Source organism: Ooceraea biroi, chromosome 11 (genome assembly GCF_003672135.1).
Source record: "Ooceraea biroi isolate clonal line C1 chromosome 11, Obir_v5.4, whole genome shotgun sequence".
NCBI lineage: Eukaryota > Metazoa > Arthropoda > Insecta > Hymenoptera > Formicidae > Ooceraea > Ooceraea biroi.
Genome location: NC_039516.1, coordinates 4,662,450 through 4,689,896, shown reverse-complemented (window position 1 = coordinate 4,689,896; position 27,447 = coordinate 4,662,450). Strand labels below are relative to the sequence as shown.

The window sequence follows — 27,447 nt, the reverse complement described above, 5'->3', positions numbered from 1 at the left end:
GAGCGGGCTTTCCTTCTATCTATACTTCATTTGTGGAAAAGGAGTTTTTATTCTGCACAAGCAATAGAGAGAATTTTCGAAACTGCAATTACCATCGCTATAGTGAAAAAATAGTTCACTAGCAACTCCAGGATCACCTTAAGCGTCCGTTGTGTCGCGAAATCGAATGACAAGATGGCGGCGACCTAGCTGACCGGCCGCCAATGGAAAGGCCGCATGTTTCATTAGCATGCGCTCGCCCTCCGCACCCCGCATGTGCGAACGTTTATACGGCAGAATAACATCGTCAGCGGTCAGCCATTGTCGTCGGAGATGTGTGAAGGATTTTTAATATAACGTGATTGCGTCGGAGAGGTGAAGGGAAAATCACTCGCGTACTCTAGTCGTATAAATTGCATCAGGATGCATACGATGATACCGGAGTTGGGCGCGGGTGTCCCGGCTTTTCTCGCGAAACTCTGGAAATTGGTCGAGGATCCGCAAACCGACGACCTTATCTGTTGGTCACCCGTGAGTACTTTTTCTTATTTACCTGTCCGCGCGCGGAGGAACGTCGCGAGGCCGGCACCGTGTTTCGCAAAAGTGACTGGACGCTGCGTAATATCGCGCGTCACCACACGTTGCTCGCGACTTTTCGTCGGCGACCACCAGCACCAGTCGAGACACAGTCGATTTCGTCGATGCACGTTTTTTCCGCACGCTTTTTTCTACACGGCACGGCACGGCATTTTGATACGTGATTAGTCATGATAATCATTATGCTCGATTATTGTCAATTCGATTTCGTGCTCGCGCTCGCATCTAATTTGCAAGACAGTGCGAGATCGCGGTGGCACTCACCTTTGAAGTATGTGTTAAAATTGTACGGTATTGAAAGCGAATGAGATGGGTTGTATTATTGATTTGATCAGAAGAACTTGCATAAATTGTATTAATTTCATTGACTTTTGGTACAATTTGATGCAATGTAGGTAACATGGAGTAAATATTTTATTATTTATGGACTGGAGCTACATATAGACTATGAAATATATTTTTGTCACAATGAATAATTTATGTATCCAGTTTCCAAGTTTGTTTTCTTTGAATGGAATGTTGCGACGTACATATTCATGTCTGTAATTTCATACAATTTAATGCTTACATAACTTTAATACATTGAGATATTGTTGCGGTGAATGTAACAAACTATTTTATATTTTATAATCTATCGTTAACTTAAAATTTTTGTATAATTTGTAGAATTTAACTTTTTTTCTCTTATGTGTTTACATGATATTATTTTTAATATGCTATATAATTCTTATATTTTGCTAATTATTATTCTAACATATATATAACTAAATATCTTTCAGAATGGCAAGAGTTTTTTTATTAAAAATCAAGCGCAATTTGCAAGGGAATTATTACCACATTATTATAAACATAACAACATGGCTAGTTTTGTCCGGCAGCTAAATATGTGTAAGTTTTTCGTTATCACTTCTTATAAATCATTTTTTCAAGGACACAGATAATAGAATTAATAAAGAGAAGGAAAAGTGTTCACTAATATTTCTTACGTTTAAGATGGGTTTCACAAAAAGGTGTCCGTAGAACTGGGTGGTCTAAAGTGCGACAAAGATGAAATGGAATTCGCACATCAGTTCTTCGTCAAAGGTCAACCATACTTGCTTGAGTATATAAAAAGAAAAGTGAGTGCATTAAATGTTTTCTATTATAACATATTTCTTAAAGAAATAATTGTACTAGAAATACAAACCTAAGAAAAGAGAGGTGAGAATTAAGCGTTTTATTAATATTTTATTGCGATAATGTTACAAATATGTTATTATTACTTGTTTAGATTGCATCTAGCAAGACTCAAGATCCGGCGCATGCTCCTATTAAACCAGAACTAATGACCAGGGTGTTAGCGGAAGTAAGACATATGAGGGGCCGACAGGATACTTTGGACACCAGGCTGAGTACGATGAAGCACGAAAACGAGGCGTTATGGAGGGAATTAGCATTGCTAAGACAGAAACACATGAAGCAACAGCAAATCGTTAACAAACTCATTCATTTCCTCGTTGCTTTCGTGCAACCATCGAGGACAGGTGGTTTGTCTGTCAAGAGGAGGTATCCACTAATGATTGACGATTCGAGTCTGTCGCGCAAACGGAGCAAATTGTCAAAGGTAGTGTATTATTATAATTATCTTGATGTTATTTTTACTTTCACGTTAATTGCTGCAACAGCGAATTCTGGTTGCAGCCACAAGCGTCTCCTACAGGACCGGTGATTCACGAACTCGACGCATCAGAACCTGATTTGGATTCAGAATATATTGTTGCTGAGTAAGAAAATGTTTACTTACGCTTCACAATTTGAGATACATATTTAGCAATTCATATTATGTATTTTAAAAACAATGCGTCTATGAGGGATATACGTAACAATTTGTTTAATACATTGATGTTTTATCATCTTTGTACCTTAGGATGCTGGAAAATGAAACTCCGTCTATCCACAGTCCACAGGAACATATTGAAGAATTGATAGACGATGACAATATAGAAACAGTTGAGCCAGCTTACTCCGTAAATTCAAAAGACGAGATGGTCACTCGACACGAGATTGATGCGAAGAAGAAACGTGTTAGCAAGGGCAAGAAGAGGTAAGTGCGAATTTTTTCAATGTATTATATGCTTGAAGTACGTTGATCTTTGTAATAGGAGATATATTCGATAAAATATTAACTTAATAAGAATACATAAAATAATTTTTAAGAAACATTAAAAGTGGACACATAGCACGAATTCTTATGAAAATTTTATGAAAATGATCCTAACATCATTCTGTTTTGAGCTACAAAAAAAAGTAAATTATTAATCAAAAATTTTTTTGCTTTAACAAGATTATAAATTTAGGACTTGGCTAAATGATATTGGAAGCTATTAAGAAAAAAGTTTTTTTGTGTTCCAAGATATGTTTCAAAAAGAATGCCTACACTTTCTATAGTTTGGCATATTCGAAGATCTATACATTTCCACATGGAGATGGGAAAAATTGTTTTTAATATTCATATGTATTTCATATTCTGTGTATATCAATATCAATAATATAGAATTTATAATTGTGACAAATTCTATACTAACATGATGTTCTAATTATTGATATATACTTTATACTTTTGGTAATACGTTATCGATTCTTTAATACTTTTTACAATAAAGACAAATAATAAATAATATTTTTATATACGTACTATACTGTAATTTGTGTTAACTATATATATATATAGATGAGATTTGAGAGAAATGCATAAAGTTTAAAATACATAAATAGTTTGAAAAATTAGATTAAAATTTTATTTATATATATATATATATATATATATATAGCATGCATACACAAAACATTAATTATAAACTGATACTCTTAATTGCATTTATAAAATTTATTACCATTTATTATTTAAATGTCGAATCATTTTAATCATATTTATCCAACTGGTATTTAAATATTATTAGGAGGAAAAGCAAGGTGCCTGTCAAACTTTTAATTCCACCATTGGAAAATGGAGATAAACCAAGGTTAACATTTTTTTATCGTTTGGTGTTGGTAAACCTAAAATACTATTTGCTTACTATTTTGTTACATGGAAACTATGAATATTTTATTATTTTGCATGAAACGTCAAATTTATGTAGTTATACTGTAGAAATGTACAATAAATGTTATATAGCGGCCAAAAATTCGTGTTTTCTCTAATAAGATTAAATGCTATTAAACTATAGAAAACTATAATTTGTTTCATAATGAAGAAGAAATAAATTTATAATCTTGTTGGCATTTTCTATAGAGAGCAGATCAATTTTTCGAAATCATAGATACATGTGTGTGTATACAGGGTGTTTCCTAAGTACGCGGCAAAATTTCAGGAATAGATTCCTCCTAATGCCTAGATAAGAAAAAAAAGGTATATCAACATATGTCCGGAAATGATTAGTTTCTGAGTTATTACGATTTTTGTGACACAATTCTCACATCATCTTAGAGAAAATGTTCAATATGTCCACCTCCTGTCTGAATACAAGCTTCAGCTCGTCTCACTGAGCCGCGAACACGTTACTCCGTACTCCGATCGTTGTTGCGAGACGCGTTAGATGATACAAAACACTGCGATAACGTAAACATAGGCCAGCGTTGACTGGAAGAAGATCGTTGATGCCTTCTAACGGGCTTCTAAGATGATGTGAGAATTGTGTCACAAAAATCGTAATAACTCAGAAACTAATCATTGCCGGACATATGTTGATATACCTTTTTTTTCTTATCTAGGCATTAGGAATCTATTCCTGAAATTTTGCCGCGCACTTAGGAAACACCCTGTATATGTATATATACACACATATGCACTGTAGATAAACCTTGATCACCTAACTTACCTGTTCTTATAATTTTATAATTATTTTTGTAACCTACATATATGTAATCTGTTATTATTTAATTATATAAGTGCATAAAATATTGTTACATTTTACTATATTTATTATATTTATACTGAATTTTATTTTAATATTTTCATATCGTAGCACGATAATTCTAGCAGTGCTTTTTTCAGCTTTATGATGAAGCTTAGAGCTATTCCAAATAGAATCTATGTAATTAATTTATATGGGGCATAATTGTTATTTTTATTTCATAAATGTATCTTCTCCATCGTGACATTAAGATGATGCGTTGTGATCATCATAACTGCTATATTCTGATATTATTCTATCCTTAATAGATATGGTAGGTTAAGAATTGCATGAATTCGTGTGTGTTATGTCATATTAAACATACTGTCTATCTTCTTCTTTTACGTTGCCCTTTTATTATCAGAATAATATTGTATATTCAAGTACAAAGAGAGAGAGTAAATCTGAAAAGCATCGTAAAACCAGAACTGGCTATTGGCATCTAACTTGCCGTTTTGTTTATAGGGAGGAACTGTATTTGCTTGAAATGCCCGCGGAAAAACCGTCCGCGATCAAATCTCTGTCGAACAAGTCAGTTAGCTCGACGAAATCAATACCAATGGCAACTATGCGTAGTTCTAAGCTCGCAGCGATGGCAGCGAATATCAATAAATCTCCAGATGCCGAGGAAGTTTCACTCGAAGATGATACGGAGACTTCGGACAATGATGCGGAGGTTTCGCCCGCTCTTCTAAAGCTGGAAGACATCCTAATTGTTCCGGAAATAATCGACCACAACAGTGTACAAAATGATAAGAATAGAACGAGCAAGGACACGGTAAATAAGGAACTTCGTCAAACGGCTGGTGGCAAAAGTATTTGGATGACAAACAAAGATGAAGAACGCAACGAGGCTGCAACGTCGAAATTGAAGCATGGGCAACAAGATGCCAGTGGGGCGAGCACGAGTTCGTCGAAAGATTTATCTTTGACCTGTGTCACTCCCTCTGGCTTATGTGAAACTAATTACAGGTCAGAATCGACGTAAGTTCAGCACAGACCATGGGTAATGTTACATGGCATTCAGTTAACGATAGTTTCCACTTGCTCATAGTGGAAATCATTAATCAGGCAAAAGGTGGTAAAGCCGTATCATTTTTTTATATATTATATATTTTTACATTGTTATTGCAAATCTCTTTACATTGTTCTATATTTTCTTTTATTAATTTCCCAATTGTCAATTTTTTAACACTTAGACATTTACACATATCCTCAAATTCTATATATACAGTTGCTTTAGTATTACTTATGTAATATTACTCAAAAGTTTAGTACACTTGGTACTTAGCTAATATATATTTGATATTATAAAAGAAAAACGTATATAACATGTAAAAATTGCTTATGGAAATTTTTATTACGTCTTGTTACAAGTAATTATTTTTCATGCTTTATTTAGTAGGAGTTATTTATTTCGTTTATTTTTCAAACTTAACATTTTTCACTTATCGAAATTCATTTCTTGTAATTTATAATTATTTATAGGGAGCGTATGGATAATCATTTGGAAACGATGCAAAATGATCTGGACAATCTACGTGATATTTTACAAGGTGAAGGTTATAATCTTGATGCTAACACCCTTCTTGGAGTAAGTATAATGAATGGAGTAAGTATACCAAATTTGTAAATTTTGTTAAATGTACAATTTAAAAATATAAGCATGAAAAAAAGTTTCTTCATGAAGAATAGATATAAAAACATACACTCTTAAAGCACTATAATATTTGGTATCTTCTTTTACAGTTATTCGGTGCAGATGATCCTATGACATTTGAATTACCTGTTAATCCAGAATTAAATCCCAATTGTGAAGATGATAATGATCATACAGGTTAGTTCTTGCAATATTCTTGCAATACGTTCTTTATTGACAGATTGCTGGACACTTTCTTATCAAACAGACTGTACATACATTTCTTTGAGATATTATTTATTTAAGATTTATAATATTTAAACTCCTTACAAAGTTTTCTGCTTTCTTCAAGTTCGTTTAGTGGTCGTAATGCTTCTATAAACATTTTTAAATTTATTTTCTCAAGAAAAAGTAATAAAATTTTAACTCAAATATGATAAAATAAAAACTATAATTATGTATAATTTCAGGCTCTGTCAACCGACATCCGGCGGGTGGTGAACTTATGGCATATAATCCTGCATCTACCCTACTAGATTTTGACGATGACATCTTCTTGGGTAATGCATCGTCTTCGCTATCGACACCTACACCGGATTTATCCGGAGTGAACAATCTTTGCACTGTAGATTCTTCAGATCCCTTAGGGTTGGGGGATAGTAAAGCTTCACTTCTCGAGTCTCTAGTAACAAATAGTACCAATCCAAAATCGTAAACACTGTTATCAGCGGTAAGTTTCTCCTTTCTAATTATTTCTTCTTTTAAATAGTTTAAAGATTCATAGCTTAGAGATATGTGTGCATATTATAATAGATCCACTAAACTTTCTGTGATAATCAACATTATCCGATTAAATATTATGATTATTAAATTTAAAAAAAATTGATGAACTCTGGGAAAGATAAATTTTTGAATACAAAGATTCTATTCTCTTAGAAGAGATCTCTGTTACAGGTTATTAATCACATGTTGCATCAGATTGTTTGGTTTCAGTATGTTTTATTCTGACTGGATCTGTCACATCACTAAAGAATACTTTACTCAAACAGGCAAAACTGCATACTGTTCAAAAGGAATGAAAATCTGTGTATTTAGCAATGCCTTAGCAATCACTGAGATCCTGTTGATTCATGGAGGGTATAGTGATAGTACCTGTTGTATCAGGACATTTATAGGACATAAAAAATACACTGGATTTGCTGCCGTAAAAGATCTGATTGAATGGTTTCTGTTTTTAAAAAACTTTCTATTTTCTTTCTTATTTCCTCGAGCACTTGTATGAATTAATGATAGATTTAAACAATTACAGGAACAAATAATGCAATCATATAGCAAGTGAATTATGTATTATCATATATAATTCACTTATAATTATAATATTAGTTCTCTTGATTATAATTTCAATTATAATTTAATCTATATTATAAATGTGTTGATAAAATAATCTTTATTTTGCCATAATAAGTTGTACATGCATGGTTGTATAGCGTTGAAATTTCGAGTAATAGAAATAATATGTTTTAGATTTCAAAACTAATTTTGCATCACATTAATGTATATATAACTATATACGATACTTTAAAGTCATAAGCGATGCTACATGTTACGAATGTCGTACCTTGTAATCAACTAAACAAAATAATTTAGAGATAATTTATAAAAAGTTAGAAAACAGTAATTATGTACAAAATGCTTAATCTTTATACAGAATAAATTGCTAGTTGATATCAATATTAATTCATCTTGGATGTATTGCAACAGCTGATTTTGTATTTCCGCGCGCGCGCGTAATAGAAGAACAAAATAATGAGACAAAAATTATAAACAGTAAATTTTCACAAGTGCATTAGAATTATTATCAATATCGCATAATTTACTGTGAATTCAATCTTCACACACAGTTTTATATAATCTTTTTGCGGTATGATTCACATTAAATATCATATGTCACTTTGGTAAAAATAAAAGTTTGAAATCATAAGAATTATAGATGTGTTGAGTATATATACATATATATATATCACTTGATAAGTCCTTAGAAATCATCATGAGATGACGGCATTAATATCATACATTAGAATTGACTGTATATGTATATTTTCTAAGGATTTATTAAGACTGCGCGCGCGCGTGTGTGTGTGTGTATGTGTTAAAGATTAAATTTAGAGGAAGATCTCATATACATACAAATATGTTAATACATATCCTTGTATTTGTTATGTGCATAACTTATTTAAAACTTATTTTTCTTTTAGCCTTTTTGATGGGAACCACTCCAGGATTCTTAATTACCTAAACAAAATGCTAATACGAAGGGTAGAATAAAGCGCGCTGCTACTAACTCTGCGTCGTTTACTCTCATATTCAAAGTAAAAATAGTACTCGCTGCGATAATTAAAATTACCTAATTCGCGAAAACGAGACATGGCATAATGATGAAATTAGAGATCTAACGGAGTAATTTTAATATTAAAAATAATGAACGCGCGCTATTCAAGACTCTGCGAATTAGTGAGTATAAAATTTTGATGCAAAAAAATATTCACACATATATATATACACACACACAACACACTCACACGTTTGTTTGTACATAATTAGAAATAATTTTCTTTTTGGAAATACGTTGTTTTGTAAAAAAAAAGGAGTAAAACATAGAATATAAAAGATGATAACATCTTTTCGCATAATGTGTGGAGTAACTCGGATATACAAAAGTTTGGCAGATCTGGCACACATACTTTGGAAAGAGAAAAAAATTCGTCTTCACTTAAATATATTTTTTTTATTCCTTTATAACTGTTAATTATCTTCCTGTGGTACAAGGTAAAACGTAAAAAGGTGATAGTGCAAGCTAAGATTTCAGTGTTTCATACGCAAAGTATAATGCTTTCAAGTCGTTAAGCAACATCGAATTCTCATGTAATTAATAATGAGATTCGAAGCGTCTCTTTCACTGTGCAGAATTTTCTTATCTCGCAGCTTGAAGCACCTTGATCAATATGTCTATAATACGCAATATATATATATATATATATATAAGATACGAAATTATATATACTATCCAGTAAATGTGAAAAAAATGTTCTACTACACGCTATTTTAAACAAGAAATATTGTTTTGCTTATCGAATCTGTGCATCATCAAACATCCTACACATTTAATTCCATTAGAGAAATAACTGCAGATTAAAACACTGAAATCTTATTCTTGAACCTCTATTAATAAGCTAAAGAATTGCGTTCTTACATTGGGATGCACCAACCTACCCGATGCTCCAAGTTACTTGGCTGTTTACCTTCGCCTAACGTTTATTCGTGTATCTGCAGTGGATCGATTAAGAGCTCGAATTAAGCATTAAGCTCGAATACACGGGAAAACTATAACTACATATTACTGTATTTTCATCACGTTAACGCGCGTGTGCGTTTTAATTTGATTTAGAAATAAGTAGATAGAGATTTTATATTCACCGGAAGGGCAAAGTTTAGGCGTATTATTTTTGAAACTAGTGAAAGGAGTTGTGTAATTTCTATATTTAGTAAAGTGTCATGTACATTTTTCCGTTTACGAAGGCTTAAATTTTATTATTTGGAGCTTTAAGTTTCGAATGTTGTGAGCATAATGTTTTAAGGGTATGTACATTTATTTTTAACGGACTATTAATTATTAATATGTGCGGAGGATTAATTATGTCAAAGTAATCAATCATTGTTGGCCATTCGTGCATTTTTCTTTATGTGAAATCGAACAGTACCTACTAATCGTTTACATCAATATCAAATTTACTGATAAGAAATATTAACGGTCGAGTGTTCTCACTCAAAGAAATGATGTATATGTCGTAGTTGATACTGCCCTGTCACCGTGAGATCAAAAGATGTTCATAGTTTATTTGAGGATATAAGGCGCAGCGGTTGAAAGCAAGATGAAATTATCCAGTATCGAATTTGGTGATAATAGATTAGTTTATTGATCGCACCTGATACAATAAAGAAAACGATATAGTTCTGTTTTAGAGATAACTGGGGGCCAGTTGGGGAGAACGATTATTTATTAGCGGACAGAAACAACTTTTTATCACGTTAATAATTCTCGATATTTCATGAATCCGTAAATCAGTATGGCCGTCGTTTATTTAGTTGAAGCGGATGTAGTACGTTGAACTACTTGAAAGATTAATTAATCAACGTTACGAGAGAAAGTTCTATGTGCAGAATTTATAATATGTAAGGCTCGCACGTATATTAGTTTTCATGATTGGTATATATCTGTTAGCAATGATTCTTTGTAATTAAGTTCGTGATAAATGTAGCTCCAAGTCACTAACGGAATAAAGATACTTTTACTACCACCGACGATTATGTTAAATCTGTTTATAAATAAAATTTACACAATTGTTCATATATACTATATATATATATATATATATATATATATATATACTCATCACGCTTCGTCTCGATATTCCTCTCTTTTTCTACAGCACGTACCGCATAAATCTACATCAGGACACTGTTCGTGTTACATGAAGGTACATCATGTGTGATGTACATATGTAATTAATTACACGACGTAGCATATCTCTATTATTCTTATTCAGAGAAAGAGAGAGAGGGGAATGTGCTATCAAAGTTTTTAAATTCAAATACTGACTGGACGTAACGTGGCTTTTGGCCCGGACCGTAAAGTGTCCCTGGCAATTGTTACACGCGTGTAAAATATCTCATTACAAGAATTACAAGCGACGTTGCCTAGATAATGCGTATCACCAAGTCAACAAAGCGTGCAGTTCTTAAGTACTGAGCGATTATGATTGCTGATCCGATTGTTGCTCCTCGGTTTGTAGCGAGGATCCCTGAAACTGTTGCCTGACCTCGCGATTAGATCGTAATAATTCGACCAGTTCCGCGTGTATATTGTCATTCTTCTGTTCCAGGTCATCCAGGAAAGAATTCAGACGGTCCAGCTCGTTGTCCAACATTTTGAAACCTGCGTGAAATGTATTCGCATTACGTATAACAGTGATCCTTCTCCTCTCTCGTGTTCGGTTACATCATTCAGTTACGAAATCATCCTTGCTGTCACTCACTGACAGGACATTCACTGCTGTCCGCTACGAGCGCTTAAACGCTCATTTTCAAAGGCTGAGTCTACGTATGCGTTTATTCACGCATACACTAAGAAGATCATAGAGCTTTCGTGTGAACTATTTTCACATTTGTAAATTTCAGTCTCGTCGGACCTTAGATTTTATATAATTTTGCATTTTTTCCACGAGTGGGTTCACTTAAAAAGCTCTGCTTACCGACGGTGTACGCGTCTACCTCGAGATGTTCAGTGAGCTGATCGGAATAATCTTCGGACCATTCCATCGCCTCGTCACGATGATCCTCGCCAGCGTTGTCGCGATTGTCCTCCTCTGGTTGTACCGTCTCCTTTAGCATATCCTTCTCTGCTTCGCCCTCCTCCTGGCCTGGATATTCGTCTCTAACCATGACTACTTTCGTTTCGGACGCTTTCGGAGAATCAGCTGATTAACACTTATATATAGACGAAAAGTCACATGGAGTCACGTGATGCTTACGAGGCGAGGTTTTAATCGGCGGTCGATACAAACCTGACATTTGGCTTATTGATTTCGGCCGGTCGCATGCGCTACGAAATATAAAAATAATTATAACAGGTTATAAAGTATAATATACCTAACCTGTTCCGTATTTTGATATTTAGAGCTGACGGAGCTAACTTCTCGACAGTGTCGATAATTCGAGACAGACGATACATACTTCGATATAACTGCAGCTCGCCGGTCGTGGCGTCGCGGCGATCGTACTGGTCGCGTTCAAAATGCTCCGCGGCTTTCGCGATTGTTGTTACCAAAAAGAACCTCGCGCGCGGAGATTTATCGTAAGCGTCTCTTTCGCTACCGGCAGTTCGCTTTTACGTAAACGGTGTTCGTTAACGATCGAAATTGTCGTCGTATGCCTCAGGACCTGACGCTCAGGTAATTCTGTCATCGAACCTCATCGGAAATGCAATGAGTGCATTATTGTTATTGCCAGGTATGTAAATATTGACTACGTGAGTTATGCTGATATTTTTTGTAATAATTAGCTGTTTCAATTACTTTTTCATATTTATTGCGATATTTCATGTTCATTTTTGCATTCGTTGCTACATAAATGCTCTCTCTGTGTGTGTGTGTGTGTGTGTGTGAAATTGATACGTTACTTCGAGAAACTCAATATCGCAACTTCGATATCTTCGATATATTTCGAATCGTCAGCCATATTGTTAGTACGCCGGCAAATCAATCGTAACGGTCGCGTTCGTACAACTCCGTCTGTCTCGTGATTTTATTATCAAAAAGAGCCCTGCGCTCAGGAAATTATCATGAGTGCCCCTTGCAAAGTGTCAGACGTTCATCGTGACGTATTAATCATCACGTGCAATTGTTGATACGTATCAATATTGCGATCTCGGTATCGGTGATCCGCGTGTGCTTTCCGGAATCGATCGAAGTCGCCTTTCCGCCATTTTCACTCTGGAATGTGACGAAAGTGCAATGAGTGCACAACTGTCGTCAGGTATGCATGTACATATATATTTCGTTATTTCATGCGTCCGAAGCTGTCATCCAAGTAGCAAGCGCACGTCAATTGAGGTTAATTTGATATCAAATATTAGTCATGTCCCTACAAATAATGACTATGTTAAATAACGTGCGCTCGCCGTCCGAATAATTTTCATATTTTATATTCCGTGCGCGATGTACACCCCGTCTTGCGGCATTACCGACGCTCTGTCCAACTTATCTTCAGCTGCCTCGTCGGTAATGAGTCAGTTAGCAATTGCACCGACAGATAACGACAGCAGTATAAGCAATTATTTTAATTAATTTTTTTTTAGTAGATTAATCGAAATTTCTTTATCGAAATTTTCTTGTCGCATTTATGTGTAAGAACTATTAAAGCACATGTAGATGTTGTTTACGATATAATATTTTATCTTCTGAAATACACGCGTTAACGCAGTGCAAAATCTGATTCTAGCACAAGCATCAATTGGATTCCCCTCTCTGACGCTTGCCTGGTGTTCTTAATTACGGGGATACACAGCAGCAGGAGGAGATTTTCGAGGTGCCTGTTATTGCCTCGTTGGAGGATTGGAATTGGACGGAATGCAAACTCCTGCGTCCTTCTCTCGGTAAGTCACGCCATGCCATGTATTGTAGTTTAGTGTGTGTGATATACAGGGTGTTTCCTAAGTAAGTAGACAAACTTAAAGAGGATATTCCTTGGCTTATTTTAAGAAGAAAAGGTCATATAAACATATGTCCTAAACTGCTTTGTTTTCCAAAAAAGTGCATCACTGTTTTCGTTCACTTTTCGGATAGCGTGCTTTTGCGGTACGAGTCAACAGCGGTGGGGATGGAGTGGGGATGGTCAATTTTTGAACAGGAAGTTTGCCAATCGATGGATCGGTCGAGGTACTCAAAGACCAAACCATTTATGGCCTGCAAGATCCCCAGACTTAAATCCAGTAGATTTTTTTCTATGGGGACAGCTTAAATCTTTAATTTACGCTACACCTATTCAAAATGAAGAAGATCTCAGAAATCGCATAATAGATGGATGTGAAAGAATACGTAACACTCCAGGTATTTTTGAGCGTGTACGTCAATCAATGGAAAGGAGAGTTGAGGCGTGTATCATGGCTGCAGGTGGACATTGTCAGCAGTTACTGTGATGTTATTATTTTTCTTTTTAGTTACTATTTTCTTTTTCGTTATAATTTTTCTCTTTGGTTACTATTGTTTTTCATTTGTTTCATTTGCAATAATACAAACTGTTCTATAATAAACGAAAAGTGAACGAAAACAGTGATGTACTTTGTTTTGGAAAACAAAGCAGTTTAGGACATATGTTTATATGACTTTTTCTTCTTAAAATAAGCCAAGGAATATCCTCCTTAAGTTTATCTACTTACTTAGGAAACACCCTGTATAAATAGGAAGCACACAATTCGATGATAATGGTATCGATGTTCTTTTATTTTTATTCGTTATCTTAATCAGACATCGTTCATGTTCCCTTACAAAACCTTAATAATATAACAATGTTATATTATCGAACGAGAAATGGACAATGTTAGCTATTGTTCCGTTCATTTCTATGTATATTATTTATATTATTTATACATATAAAAACAAAAATAAGTTCTCTATTCTACACTTCCGTACTTTCTTCTATATACTTTCGTGTGCGCACTGCTCTCTTAATCAATCAAAGTGATTGAGCAGTAATCAATTACACGTACATCTGTTCATCACATCTCGATATTTCGCGATATTACGAAGCATGTATGAAGGCTCGGTATATCAGATCTGTAAACGTCAAGATTGTTTCGATGCATCGTAGAGTAATCGTTCCTGATAAACTGTTGCGATATAATGCAGTGCGCCCCAAATAGCGCCGCTCGCGCTCCACATTACGAAATGTGCACTTTCTCCGGGATAAAAACATCCAAAAAGAGTATTTCGACGTATATTCGCGGCTACGATACGGGAACGTTTCACGAGCTGTTCGGCATTCCGTCGCGCGTTGGCTCTTGTTTCGACTCGTATATAATATATATCGTATACATATATAATTCACGAGGCTATTGCCGGGTGCGCGGTATTTTGTCAGACTTGATTACGAGCATGCAATATGCATCTTCTATGTGGCTCCCCTGTGAAGGGTCACCCCTCTTGTAAAACACCGTTAACTCCGAGCCGCGGGGGTTCCATCCCCCCGCGCTATAGTGGCGGGGAGTCAATAAATTAGGGCGCGCTAATCCTATCCGGGACCTAGTACGTTTTTAACGTAAGCTGAGTTGTTGCGGTTGTTGCCTATGTGCATGTTAACTCCTGGGATATCTACAAAAAAGGTCTACATATTAGCCGTATTTGGAGAGTCGATTTAATAAAGCTTGGAGAGCAGGGGACTAAGAAATGCGTAAAACTTGCGCAATAAAGGATAAACGTTAGACGAGTGTAATGCAATATCTATTAGAAGCTAATTGACAAGAGTTTAACATATATAAACTACACCCACAGAAAAGATTTCTGGACTTAATGCTATTACTCTTTAATCTATCATAAAATAAGATCGCTATAGCGACAATCATATTTATTATTGAAAAGAAGCATATTTTAATCTTGAATAGAAAATTCGAAAATCTAGATTCAAATAATCTTGGTGCTATCTCATTCATTTTCTCAGAAGGATTTAGATAAAAATTTGTAGCAAGTTCAAAATATTCTTGATTTAAGAATATTGTGAGATCTAAAAGACATCTTATTCTCGTAAGAGAATTTGTAGAATCTGCACAAAACGGCCAATATTTATGTGTTGCAATCGAAAATCGGGAAAGTGTTTCCGTTATTTACAATGAATAAGTGCAATACTCTACAAGAAATATTAAAAGATATGGAAATGTCTTATCTCGAATCTTATTTCTCAAGTAAGTATATTGTATATACTTACTTACATTTCCATATCTTTTACTATTTCTTGTAGAGTATTGCACTTATTCATTGTAAATAACAGAAACACTTTCCCGATTTTCGATTGCAACACATAAATATTGGCCGTTTTATTCGAATAAAGGACGGCGCCGAGTCGACGAGCGACTGTGAGAAAATGATGCGTCGACATCGACAAAGCCTACTATAAAGTGCCGCTAATATCAAATTATTCTACATACAAGAATATATAAGCATAAATTTGTATATGTTACTCTTGTCTGAAGACAGTAAGACAATCTTATTTAATTCGAGAGAGAAGAATAGAAATTACTGATTTAAATTAAAAATTGTTTTATTTTCATATTTTTTATACTTGTAATACGATTAAATTAGTCAAGAATATTTTTCGTCTTGTTATCAGAAATCCTTCCTGAGGGTGTAAGTGACGTTTATAAACGTTTATAATTATTTCTATAAGAGCTTGAGAGTTACTGGTAATACAGCTAATTACGATGACTCACAGATTATTTTTTCATCGCACTTTACATGTGAAATAGGCACGATGTAGAATAATATAGAATAAATTAATTAGAAAAAAGCATTACTTTTCTTTTTCATTAAAAACGTGAAGTATAAAGATATAATATCACATGAAAGAATCTAAACGGGACAGAATGCTAAATGTATAGCCATTGCATAACGTATTTTAACTCTTATTTTCACGATATCTTGAATTAAATCATTTATATCTGCAGATTTCTCTTACAATACTCCTCGTGCTGGTCGACAACAAATCTTTGCTAAATTATGCGACCGACCTTCGATTGAAACTAGGTCAATCGGGGAATGTTGCATGCGCGCTTCTGTCATTGTGATCAAGGTACTTAGCTGAATCAGAATATCACCTGATATAGGTCGTTCGACAAGTCGATAACACAAATTCAAAGCAGACTACTCGATTATTTTCCATTGCAAAATTCTCTTCCATGAAAGCTGTAGTTGCTTAGATTTCGCACAACGATATTGCTGAACAAGTTAAATTAATTTAAGGGGGGAGCCTGCTTTAGAACGTTGAAAATAAGGTATAATTTTACGAATTTTTTTGGAGAAACTATACAGCGGATCATTATAAAACTTTGATGCATTTATTAGTACATGTTTAAAGATAAAAAAAATTATTTTTTGATTTGAATATATCGCCTATAGAGGCCGTCCTGGAGGCATCTAGTGCAGCCGACATTGTAAATTGGTGAGCATTCTCCTGCCTCCAAATTTCATCCAAACTGAAAAATTGAAATATTTTCTTGTTATTTATGAATTTCCATCGTCGATGAACCTTTAATATTCATAAAAACATTAAGTTAAACAATTATTTTTGCATGAAAAAGTTCAAAAACTTTGCCTAAAAATCGTACTTTTGTGTTCTAAGCTCCACCATTTTGGCACTTTTCAACTTTTTTCTTCTCTCTTTGGTTCATCGACGATGGGAATTCATAAATAACGAGAACATATTTCAATTTTTCAGTTTAGACGAGATTTGGAGGCAGGAGAATGCTCACCAATTTGCAATGCCGGCGACGCGGCTGCACTAAGATTTCTCCAGGACGACCTCTACAAGCGATATATTCAAATAAAAAAATAATTTTTTTATCTTTAAACATGTACTAATAAATGCATCAAAGTTTTATAATGATCCGCTGTATAGTTTCTCCAAAAACAATTCGTAAAATATACCTTATTTTCAGCGTTCTAAAGCAGGCTCCCCCCTTAAAGTAGATCCTTATTTTTTTGTGCATTAAATTAGTATAAGAGAAATAATCAATTCTCATCTTTAAGATAAGATTTTTGACTACGTAGTTTCAGCGAAATATTCTGCATTTAGTAAAGTTAGAAAATTTTTTAGAAAGAATTATATATTGCAAATATAAAAATATTATAACGAAAAAAATTCAGGAATACAAAGTTCTCAGATCTGCTTACTGTTCAAGCACGGCTTAATCTATCATTCCTTGATTTTTCGTGCATATCCATTCCGAGCATATCAGATATATCAAAAGCGACAGTTGCACTTTGCACACGGCTGGTACAAAGATATATCGGCGTGGATTCAACCATGCAGAGAGATGCAAACCAATCAGTCTAATAGAATCTCCCCTGTTGCCTATCGAATGATTCATAGTACGTCGCTTGGGAAGCGAATTTATTAATAAGAACGAACGAACTCGCGACACTGAACTGATTCTTCATTATAACGTATATCCTGTCTCGTAAATATTTAATGTCTAAGACTAATTAATCTTTATGCTCGTCTTTTCTTCGAATGTTTATTAAAACTTAGTGATGTGCAGAGATTCATCTTTAAAAGATATTTTTAGCAAGCATTTATCCTGTTTGGTGTGATATTATTCGGAAATTCGAGACCTCCACCTTGACGCTAGGCAGGATCAAATTTCGAAGTGTAATATGACAGATTAAGAGGAATCATCTGTTATACGGTCATCAAGCATTAATCTGTTTTAATTCGATACTTAAATTCAGGTAGACTTAAATATTTCTAGAAATGTTATTTATACAATTGTTAATCGCATTATTATTTTCATTACGCAAATGTTATAAAAAAACATGAATGATGATTACATCAGATGATTACGTAGATATAATGAAAGATAATAGTTTCATTGATCCTGCTAGAATTGAGCGAAAGGATGCGTATATACTCGTTTTTATCTCGAAACAAGAGAAGATACCTATTATGCAGGAGTGCAAGGCAAGTGCTTCCGCGCTTTATAATGTTACAGTGCGGGCGCAGATATAAAATGCCGCGAAGAATGCGCGTTATACTCGCGCGTATTACATTTACCCATGATCGTTACCATAAAACCCAAGCTGTCCCACATTTCACGCGAAAAGAGAAGTCGCATAGCGCCTTTGCCTCTTCGACAAAATTTTATCCGTCACGCTCAAATCGCTGTACGGAAAACGCTTCTTCCTCGAAATCGCGCCTGGGCACTTGCGGAATATATTTTCACTGTCTCCTCCTCCGTCTGTTTCTCTCGCCCGCGTTATTACGACACAAAAGGGATCGCCGAGATCGGCCCGGAATTCGCTCGTCGATAAAGGAGTTTGTGTTCGCCTGGGCAACATGACTTACGTCAGGTTTGCATAACCGCGCAAAGTGCAGAAACGTATCGAGTTAAACGGTCGACGTGGCCCGTATTCCCCGTACGGAGAGAGAAAGAATGGGAGTGTGTCTGAGAGAGAGACCTTACCGGGGGCGCATTGGAAGTGCAACTTCTTGCGCAAGAGGTGCTCCGCAGTGATTCATCATTGTTACGGAGAATATTGGGATATATATCGGCGGCGAGGTCCCTCGGGCTGAAAGCAAATGGAGTAGACAGGGGTCTATACCCTCCATCTACTTAAATGTCCCTGCATTCTAGCAGTGGAGGGTAGGTGCTTGCCCCCTCCCTTCGCGTGCCCCCTCTCGCCGTTCTCGCGGCAGTTTTCTGATTAAACTACGTCTATTACCATGCGGAGGGACCGCACTTTACGCGCGCCACCCTCCGCGCACAATCGCTTTTATGATTCGCTCGCCCGTTCACGTGTGCAATCCTTTCGCGATGCAATTTGTCGCGATGACAGTTTACGTCACGACCTGCATTATCACTAGCGTCGGGAAGAATAGTTATATAACTGATAGTATTATTAGGGGTGTGATTTAGTTTTGAGGGTTTTTTTGCTCAAAAACGCATGTATTTAAATATGATAATGAATGAATACCTTAATCAAAATATTTTCCTTCGTTTTCTAGAACTTTTTCCCATCTTTCTGGCAAGAGATCGATTCCACCACGATAAAACGACTCTTCTTTTCAGTTGATCCATTCGTCGACGAATTTTCGCACTTCTTCCAAATTATCAAAGTGTGTATCCTCTAAAGCGTGTTGCATCCACCGGAACAAATAATAATCGCATGGAGCAATGTCCGGAGAATACGCGGGGTGCGGTAAGACTTCCCATTCAAGCTCTAATAGTGTTTGTTTCACTGATAACGCAACGTGAGGTCGAGCGTTGTCACGAAGAAGAATCACTTTCCGTCGTTTACTCGCAATTGGTGGTCGTTTTTGGTCCAATGCTTGCTTCAACTTGTACAATTGGTGTCGATAACGATCAGCCGTGACAGTCTCATGCGGATTTAACAGCTCATAGTACACTATCCCACCAAATACAGAGCATTACTTTTGAACCGTCAATATTGCGTCTCGGAGTGGATGTTGATGGTTGGCCTGGATCCACCCGTGATTTTCTGCGTTTGGGATTATCAAAATAGATCCACTTTTCATCCCCAGTAACAATCCGAGACAAAAGACTCTTTTTTTTGCCTGGCGATCAACGAAATGCAAATGTTCAAATGGCACTTTCCGATAATTGATGTCGAACCCATTTCCCTTCTTTCTGAATTTTTCCCATTTCATGTAAATGTTTCGTAACTGTTGTACGATCAACATTTAATGCTCTGGCAAGTTCTTAAGTGGATTGTGTTGGATTTTCGTGCAATAATGCTTGCAAATCCGCATTTTCAAGCTTTCTTGGTTGTCCCGAGCGTTCTTTGTCCTTCACATCAGTATGACCACTTTTAAAGCGTCTAAACCAGTATTCACGTCTTAATTGATGGGGCAGAATCACCATAAGTTTCCACAAGAATTCTATAACCGTCAGCCGTAGTTTTCTTTTGATTAAAAAACAAAAGCAACGCATGTGGAAAATGCTGTTTCGGAAGTTGCATTTTTACGATGATACAAACACGACTGTTATTGCATCTATTGCTATAATGCTACTAAATGTCATGGATAATGTCAAGACTGTAAGAAACAACAGTTATCGGAAACAGCTATTGGAACAAACTGACACTACAGCCATCTGTTGCAAAACCCTCAAAACTAAATCACACTCCTAATACAACAAATGTATGCTCGCGGCGACTAGGGCTGTCGTTCTAACAAAATTTAATGCGAATAATAACGTGCAATTCACACATGTCATCAAAAGATATTGATGCAGCATCGTTTCGATGCTTCGTTATGGCATTAAAATGTTCGTGGTTTGATAATTTGATACTAGATGCGGCAGTTCGAACACAATTACCCTCCGGAGAGATCCGCGGAAACATTGTATAGTCATTATCTTTATAATTATTGCAACGACTTCGGAGTTACGATCACGTTATCATGCCGCATAGCGTATACGATAAATTATTGCACGTGGTGCTCGCATCCCAGGCAGTTTACGTCGCCAGACGTCCCACACGGAGCGTGTTCGGGTCCACCGTGAGTACTTAAGAGGTTGCCTTGCGTTAGCGACTCCGTGAAAATTTCAACGCATCCAGCTCCCGTTCCGAGCCTCGTCTCGATCGCGTGCAGGTGCATCTCGCGAGTCAACCGGCAATCTGTCGGCAACGCTCTAGATGCACCCGGCCTCCTTTCTCTCCCGGGCTCGGTTACTGAATTTCATCTACGAAGTGTGTAAAAATAAGCAAACGCGCGTTGCGGTAGCGTGCACCATATGCGAAGCGCCATTTGGCAGAGGGTCAACAATGTCACCGACCGGGAGGAACATCTTCCCCGTATCTTTCTCGGGGCGGGTAGCACAAGGGGGAAAGGGTGTTACATACACCGACGGGAGACCAGCACCTGCCTGCCTCGAGGTGAAGCTCCGCGGATTGTCGAGTCCCTGTGCTCACAAAGGGGATTATCCGTTTCTTCGTATCGGCGGTTAGCCGCAGCGGTAACGCGGCGATGTAAAGCGCGCGCGTTCCTTCCGCGACTCGCCCTCGTCTCGATCTCGCGCTGAGAAAGAACCGATCCCTTCTGCCCGAGGCGCTCGAGAGAACTGACAAAAGTGTTGCGCACACAAGTGTCTGCACGCGTTTAGCGGATACGCGCGGCCGCTCGTTCCCGAGGCGATCCTTCACGTTCGGCACTCTCGCTTCGCCGGGGGATGTATCTTTTTTCCGATCGAAGGACCCATCCCGTCATTTTTATGTTGCAACCCCGTTAACGGAACGTGCGTTACGTCGACAGCGTGCCTGTAACGACGACGTCGTAAAGATATCGCATTACGCAGGCTGGCTCATAATTTTCTTACAGCTTAAAAGAGTTATTCCCACGAAACAACGATGATAGCGCGAGTTATTAAGGACCGACTGTAGAGATAAGAAAGAACAAAGATTGCGCCAGATGTTACAGGCACTATCTCACCTCGAAAAAAAGCGATACGCTACATCACTTGCTCAGCGTATCCAATAGATTATACGTGAAGATTTATACCGAGTACAAAGAGCGCGTTGTAAGCCGACTGAAATACATTTTACATTAAAAATCGCACGCGTATAACACGCGAGTTACAGAGTAAATTTCCTCAGCTCGGGACGCTTTGCTCGTGCTCGGTTCGATCGGTTCGTTATTTTCTTCAATGTACGTCGCGGTATTCACAGTGACATATCGTCGCATCCGAGGAACCCGATTTCGCATCCAGAGAATTACGTTTCCGCGAGTGGTTTTAACGGCAACGTTTATTTAATTCTCGAGGTGAAAATCATGGCGTGCAGCGTTACGGTTGGAGGCCCTTCAGTGACCCAGGGCGAGAAAGAACATCGGGAGTGGATGAATCGTCGGCCGAGGAGAAATCCGCCCGTCGGAGAGTGAAGTACCCTTCGTTCCGTACTCGAAAAGGGATTATCCGGCCTCGGCGCTCCGATGGCTCGCCGCGCACGGTGTAATGCGACGATCAAAGTTCGCCGTGCGTTGTCCGATCTATTGGGTTGGCCAAAAAGTAATTGCGTTTTTTTTTATATAAATAAAAGGCGAATTTTTCATGGGAAACAAAAACTTTATTAAACAATATATTGTCCATTTTGTTTGATTATCTTTTGCCATTTTTCAGGCAACTTCATGATTCCGCGCTCAAAAAAGTTCTTATCTTTTTCAGCAAAAAACAATTCCAACAACGATTTGATATCCTCATCAACAGTCAAGGTTTTACCATTCAAGGCGTTTTGCAAAGAACGAAACAAATGGTAATCTGATGGTGCCAGGTCTGGCGAATATGGTGGATGTGGTAACATCCCATCCAAGCTGCAACAATTTTTCACGAGTGACCAAACTTGTACGTGGTCTAGCGTTATCATGGTGAAACACAACACCTTTGCGATTCACCAATTCTCGACGTTTCTGTTTGATGGCATCATTTAATTTATCCAGTTGACGACAGTATACGTCTGAATTAATGGTTTGATTCCTTGCAAGCAGCTCAAAATACACAATACCTTTAAAGTCCCACCAGACTGACAGCATAATCTTTCTTTGGTGAATATCTGCTTTTCAAGTGCTTTCAGCAGGTTCATCACGCTTGCTCCACCATCTTTTTCGTTTGACGTTGTTGTAGACGATCGATTTTTCGTCGCCTGTTATCATACGTTTAAAAAATGGATCATTTTCCTCACGTTTCAAAAGAGAATCGCAGATGTCAATACGCTTAGTGAGATGAATTTCTTTCAGCTCATGTGGTACCGAAATATCGAGCTTACTAATGTATCCAAGTCGTTTTAAATGGTTTTCAACACTCGATTTCGATATGTTAAGATTCTCAGCAATCTCTCGGGTCGTTAAACGCCGATTGGAATCGATCAGTGCCTTTATTTTGTCATCATCAATTTCGATTGGCCTTCCTGAGCGTGGTGCATCTTTCACATTAAAATCTCCAGATCGAAATTTAGTAAACCAATTTTGACACTGCCGCAGTTTTAAAGCATCTTCGCCATATACATGACATAACTTTTTATGAGCTTGCACAGCGTTTTTCCCTTTTCGGAAGTAATAAAACAAAATATGAGGAAAATGTTCTTTTTGATTTTCCATTTTGAAATCGACGGCAAAGAAACAATTGTTAACGAAATCGTGTGCTTTCTTTTTGTAAAACAAGCTTGAACTGTGAGTTGTTAACCTACATAATGAATTTGCGGTTTAGAATGAAGTTAGTTACATTTCAAGACATGTATGTCCATCTATTGGGAAAAAACGCAATTACTTTTTGGCCAACCCAATATATAAGGCCTCCACTCGAATCGCGAGGAATATGTACGTGGAGGTTCACATTACTGCCCGTGTATACGCCGTACGGAATTAATCACTCCGGGCTGAATCTTGTTATTATTAGTTATCGTATTAGTGCTTAGCGATGATGATGATGATCCACGACAAGTATACGCGAAATATCGCATGTGGCGCGGTTTCGCAGTTACATTGCATCGAACATGCGTAGTTGTGTTCTCGCAATTCTTGGGAGAGCGGTCCCGGGGAATTAGCAAACATCCCGATATCGTATTTATCCCGAATATCGCGTTCCGCATCTCACGGGATATCACCACGAGAGACGTCCGATTGAATTTTTATCGTTTTGTGCGGGGAAAGATTACGTGATCACAGTTCTGCGAGAGTGTTTTCTCGCCGTCCCTTCTCGCTTCCATTCCAGTAGGAGAAAATTACACGATCAACTTTCCGGCGAAGTGCTCACTTCAGGAAATCAATTCCTTCTGCAAGCAAGCAATTTTATAAATTTAATGAAATGTAATCAGAAGTGGTTTCTTGGTAGACTTGGTACATCCAAATCCAAATGAAAATTAACATCGTTTTGCGCAATTGCAGGCTGTCTTAATTTAAAATTCAAAGAAAAATACAATAACAGAAATATATGAAGAAAAGAAATTTAAGAACGTTTTAGAACAATGCAGAAAGTCTATTACTTCACTACAGAAAATTAGTTACAAAAATTGTATCAAGTTATATTACAAGCATCTGTTTTATTTGTATGTTTTAATATTTAGTTTTACTACTACAATGATGCAACGATTCCTACAATGTTCTTCAAGTTTACATATATTAGTACCACGTTATTCGAGAGTTTCTGGATGATGTGTGCGTATTACTGCCGCCAGTAGCGATACGGGCGCGGCATTATTTGCCACGGCCAATATTCTCGATCTAGAAGGGAGCCATTAGCAATAGGACCGCAGTAGTAGAGGCGTCCTGTGCAAACACTTCATCCGTAGGAATTTGATCCTTGCGGTGAAGATTTCTCCCTACCGTCTTGGGACGTTGGGCGAGTCGAGTGCGTCGCGGCGACCCCGTGCAAGAGAGACCCCGTGTTATATGCTTCGTAGATATTCCGTGGAAGTATGGAGCGATAAAGTTCCCGGGACGTGTCGTAAAGCGTCCAAGGAGGAAAGTGCTTTTTCTCACGGATCATGAGATTCCGGAACGTCGACTCGTTGATTGCGCCGTCGCGACGTCTTCCGTGTCTCGTGGTTGCCGAGTTTATCTCGCCAGTCTCGCAAAGTCAATGGCCGACAGGTTGAGCCTGCAATTGTAACGATAAAATTACTTCTCGCGTGACGCGTAATTGTAAAATCCTGCCAATTAATGATTAACGCGCAATGGTTATTATTGCAAGAATAAACAGCGAGAGAAGGTAGCTCTGTTCATTTTCACGTGATTATTATATTTAATTGCACATCATTACCGGAGGAATAACATCTTGACCGAGATTCTGACCGAGCGTGGGAATATCAATTTTCGAAACCGTATTGTCATAAAATTTTCCATAATGAAACTGCGGTAACGTTACGTACCATCAAACAGCTCGTATGTGTCACGTCGGAGATTTAGTGGAGAGGAAGAGAGAGCAAAGTGTCAAGATCGGCGGTTAAAAGTCGGCGACACTTCGTCCATGGGATCCGCTCCATAAATCGTGACAAAGCGCCGCGGGCTGGCTAGCATCAGAATGTCGTCGATGGTGTCTCACCCGCTGCGTGCCTGTACGAACGAAAAAATATCGATGATGGCGTGAGGCCACAAGTACGACGAGTTTTTCGAAAAGTTACAGCTGCCCTCGCGCCTCCTCTGCGCTCCTGTATTGACCGGAAGTGTCGCGCGCGAGGTGTGTTCAATGTCAAGGACAGCTGTTCCGCTGTCTGCACGACTTCTTGGGGGACATGATCCCGATTCCTTTTTTCTTAAACGTCTCCCCATGTCGAAGCGGATGAGGCACGTTACAGTCGTAATCGTTTCTCAGGAAGTCATAATCTGTTCTAAAACAGCCGGAATTTCAGGGAGGACGTTAGTTAAAGAAGCGAGAAAGCTTCGATACATCTCGTAGTAGCTTAGATATAGTTTGTACTGTTTCCGGGACATAATTCATGTCTTTGACGTGCCATAAAAATTATACTTCTTACATTATATGGCAGAGTAACAAGTACTTTATTTTATCCATCTGTCGATTTTTATCTGGACGTTATAATCGATCAAGCGAAATGACGTTTCGCATTTGTCACATTTTCAAAACATACACTTTGGACATATACGCGTGTTTGTTAAAGTAATATTTTTCGTCACATATTTATTATTTGATTTCTATTCTGTTTACAAAAAACGCAAATGCAGCGGTTACGCAGCGGTGAGAGACAATTTTGTTAAATTAAATTTTCATGACCATTGATTATCGCGATACAGGAACATGATTTATTAAGCGTGAGATGTCGATAGCTGATCACTCGGCAGAATACTAATTACTTTTCAACTGTAATTAGATGCGTAGATAACATATCTAAGTACTCATGTACAATATCTGCTTCTCTTTTTCTCCCACGGTTGACAGTTCAACAAAGCCAGTGACATTTGGGAAATCAGTGAACGCTAATAATTAGCGTTTCCCTTTGTACGAATGCTTCATAAAGCGTCTTTTGTAAGGAGTCCAACTCAGCGATCCTACATGATCCCATTGTCCTTTGCAGCCAGCATCCTTTGATCCCATGCTCGCTCGCAGATAGATAATGTTCGCCAGTGACATTAAGTCGACAATGAGCGTTATCGCTTCTTGGCAGTTCGTAATAAACAAGTTTATTTTAACTATGCACTTGCAAAACTTGCAAAGACTTGATAATGCTAAATGCAAAACTCATTTTACCGTAACAAACATAGTGCTAACGTGCTTCTCGTGTCAAACGTGGACGTTTCCCTGATTCGCTTTAATCATTCGAATTTTTGCGTTTCATTGAATTTGCCGTCTATAATGGCATTATTTATGCTACATTAATATACATAACAGGAAGTGCTTCTACACAAAGCAATAATCTTCTAATTATGCACTTACGGAATAATATCATCATTCAATCTTTCGATTGATCAGGATTCCATTTGAACGTACTCGATATTAATTTCAATTTTCTCAATTGAACGGTATTCAAACAAATCTCTTTTTGTTCGTTAGCTCGAAATTGCTTGAATTGAAAACTGTGACGTTTTTCCCGTTGAACGATATGAGATTTATCCGATTTCCAAACGATGGTCGGTTCGTTGTACTATTACGACCGCATCGAGATAGTTGCTTTTACTCGTTGCTTTTAGTCGGTATGTGATCTCGCGCATGATAGAGGCATCGAGGATAAAACTTCGCAGATGGACCGTCCATACAAACACACGTATACCCACGCACACCTAAACCTATCTTGCGAAAACTCATCCCCCGAAGAGTTCACGACATTCTCGAAATTAGCGCGCAATAACAATTACAGTCCGGGTGGTTGTCGCGGGCTGACAAACGGTGGCCTACAAAGCGATATTTTGCGACGCCGCCGGATGGTCCATGGAAATCGTTCGTGGATGATGTCGGGGGGTGGTCACGAGAGGGGCGAGAGAGAGAGAGAGAGAAGAGAAAGGACATTGTCCTGGCGA

The 27,447-nt window shown here is 37.4% G+C and overlaps 2 protein-coding genes and 1 long non-coding RNA gene across 11 annotated transcripts in view; 2 read left to right on the top strand and 1 right to left on the bottom strand.

Annotated features, from left to right (window-relative positions):
• Positions 1–249: 249 nt before the first annotated feature.
• Positions 250–10,502, top strand: LOC105275900 (heat shock factor protein). 7 transcript variants are annotated; one of them, XM_011333102.3, is made up of 12 exons: positions 250–510; positions 1,356–1,464; positions 1,570–1,694; positions 1,847–2,179; positions 2,257–2,339; positions 2,483–2,659; positions 3,516–3,578; positions 4,974–5,480; positions 5,997–6,102; positions 6,258–6,345; positions 6,618–6,877; positions 8,403–10,502. In XM_011333102.3, exons 1-11 carry the CDS (start codon positions 403–405, stop codon positions 6,860–6,862), a joined length of 1,944 nt encoding a protein of 647 aa, XP_011331404.2. In that variant the 5' UTR covers positions 250–402; the 3' UTR covers positions 6,863–6,877; positions 8,403–10,502. The 7 variants fall into 7 exon arrangements, with proteins under 7 accessions (XP_011331404.2, XP_011331402.2, XP_011331401.2 ...); XM_011333100.3 differs by having other exon boundaries at positions 5,997–6,120; XM_011333099.3 differs by lacking the exon at positions 8,403–10,502 and adding an exon at positions 7,141–7,878 and having other exon boundaries at positions 4,974–5,492; positions 5,997–6,120.
• Positions 9,666–11,790, bottom strand: LOC105275901 (UPF0184 protein AAEL002161). Its single transcript, XM_011333105.3, has 3 exons — positions 11,769–11,790; positions 11,457–11,666; positions 9,666–11,140 (listed from the first exon to the last, which is right to left on the bottom strand). Exons 1-3 carry the CDS (start codon positions 11,773–11,775, stop codon positions 10,959–10,961), a joined length of 399 nt encoding a protein of 132 aa, XP_011331407.2. The 5' UTR covers positions 11,776–11,790; the 3' UTR covers positions 9,666–10,958.
• Positions 11,791–11,817: 27 nt separating this feature from the next.
• LOC105275902 overlaps positions 11,818–27,447 on the top strand; it is a 162,332-nt gene continuing 146,702 nt past the window's right edge. Inside the window, exons 1-2 of one of the 3 annotated variants that reach the window (XR_002193033.2) lie at positions 11,818–12,213; positions 13,204–13,357. This is a non-coding gene — a long non-coding RNA (uncharacterized LOC105275902). The remainder of the gene's footprint in view (positions 12,214–13,203; positions 13,358–27,447) is intronic. The other 2 variants (XR_003407279.1, XR_002193034.2) reach the window with 2 other exon arrangements.

Bases quoted from the DNA above. Each gene is read 5' to 3' on its own strand.
- LOC105275900 (XM_011333097.3), top strand. From the start codon at position 403: ATGCATACGATGATACCGGAGTTGGGCGCGGGTGTCCCGGCTTTTCTC. The intron at 3,579-4,973 runs GTTAACATTTTT...TTTTGTTTATAG, and splicing joins GAAAATGGAGATAAACCAAG to GGAGGAACTGTATTTGCTTG. The intron at 6,346-6,617 runs GTTAGTTCTTGC...GTATAATTTCAG, and splicing joins AGATGATAATGATCATACAG to GCTCTGTCAACCGACATCCG.
- LOC105275901 (XM_011333105.3), bottom strand. The intron at 11,141-11,456 runs GTAAGCAGAGCT...CATTTCACGCAG, and splicing joins GGTAGACGCGTACACCGTCG to GTTTCAAAATGTTGGACAAC.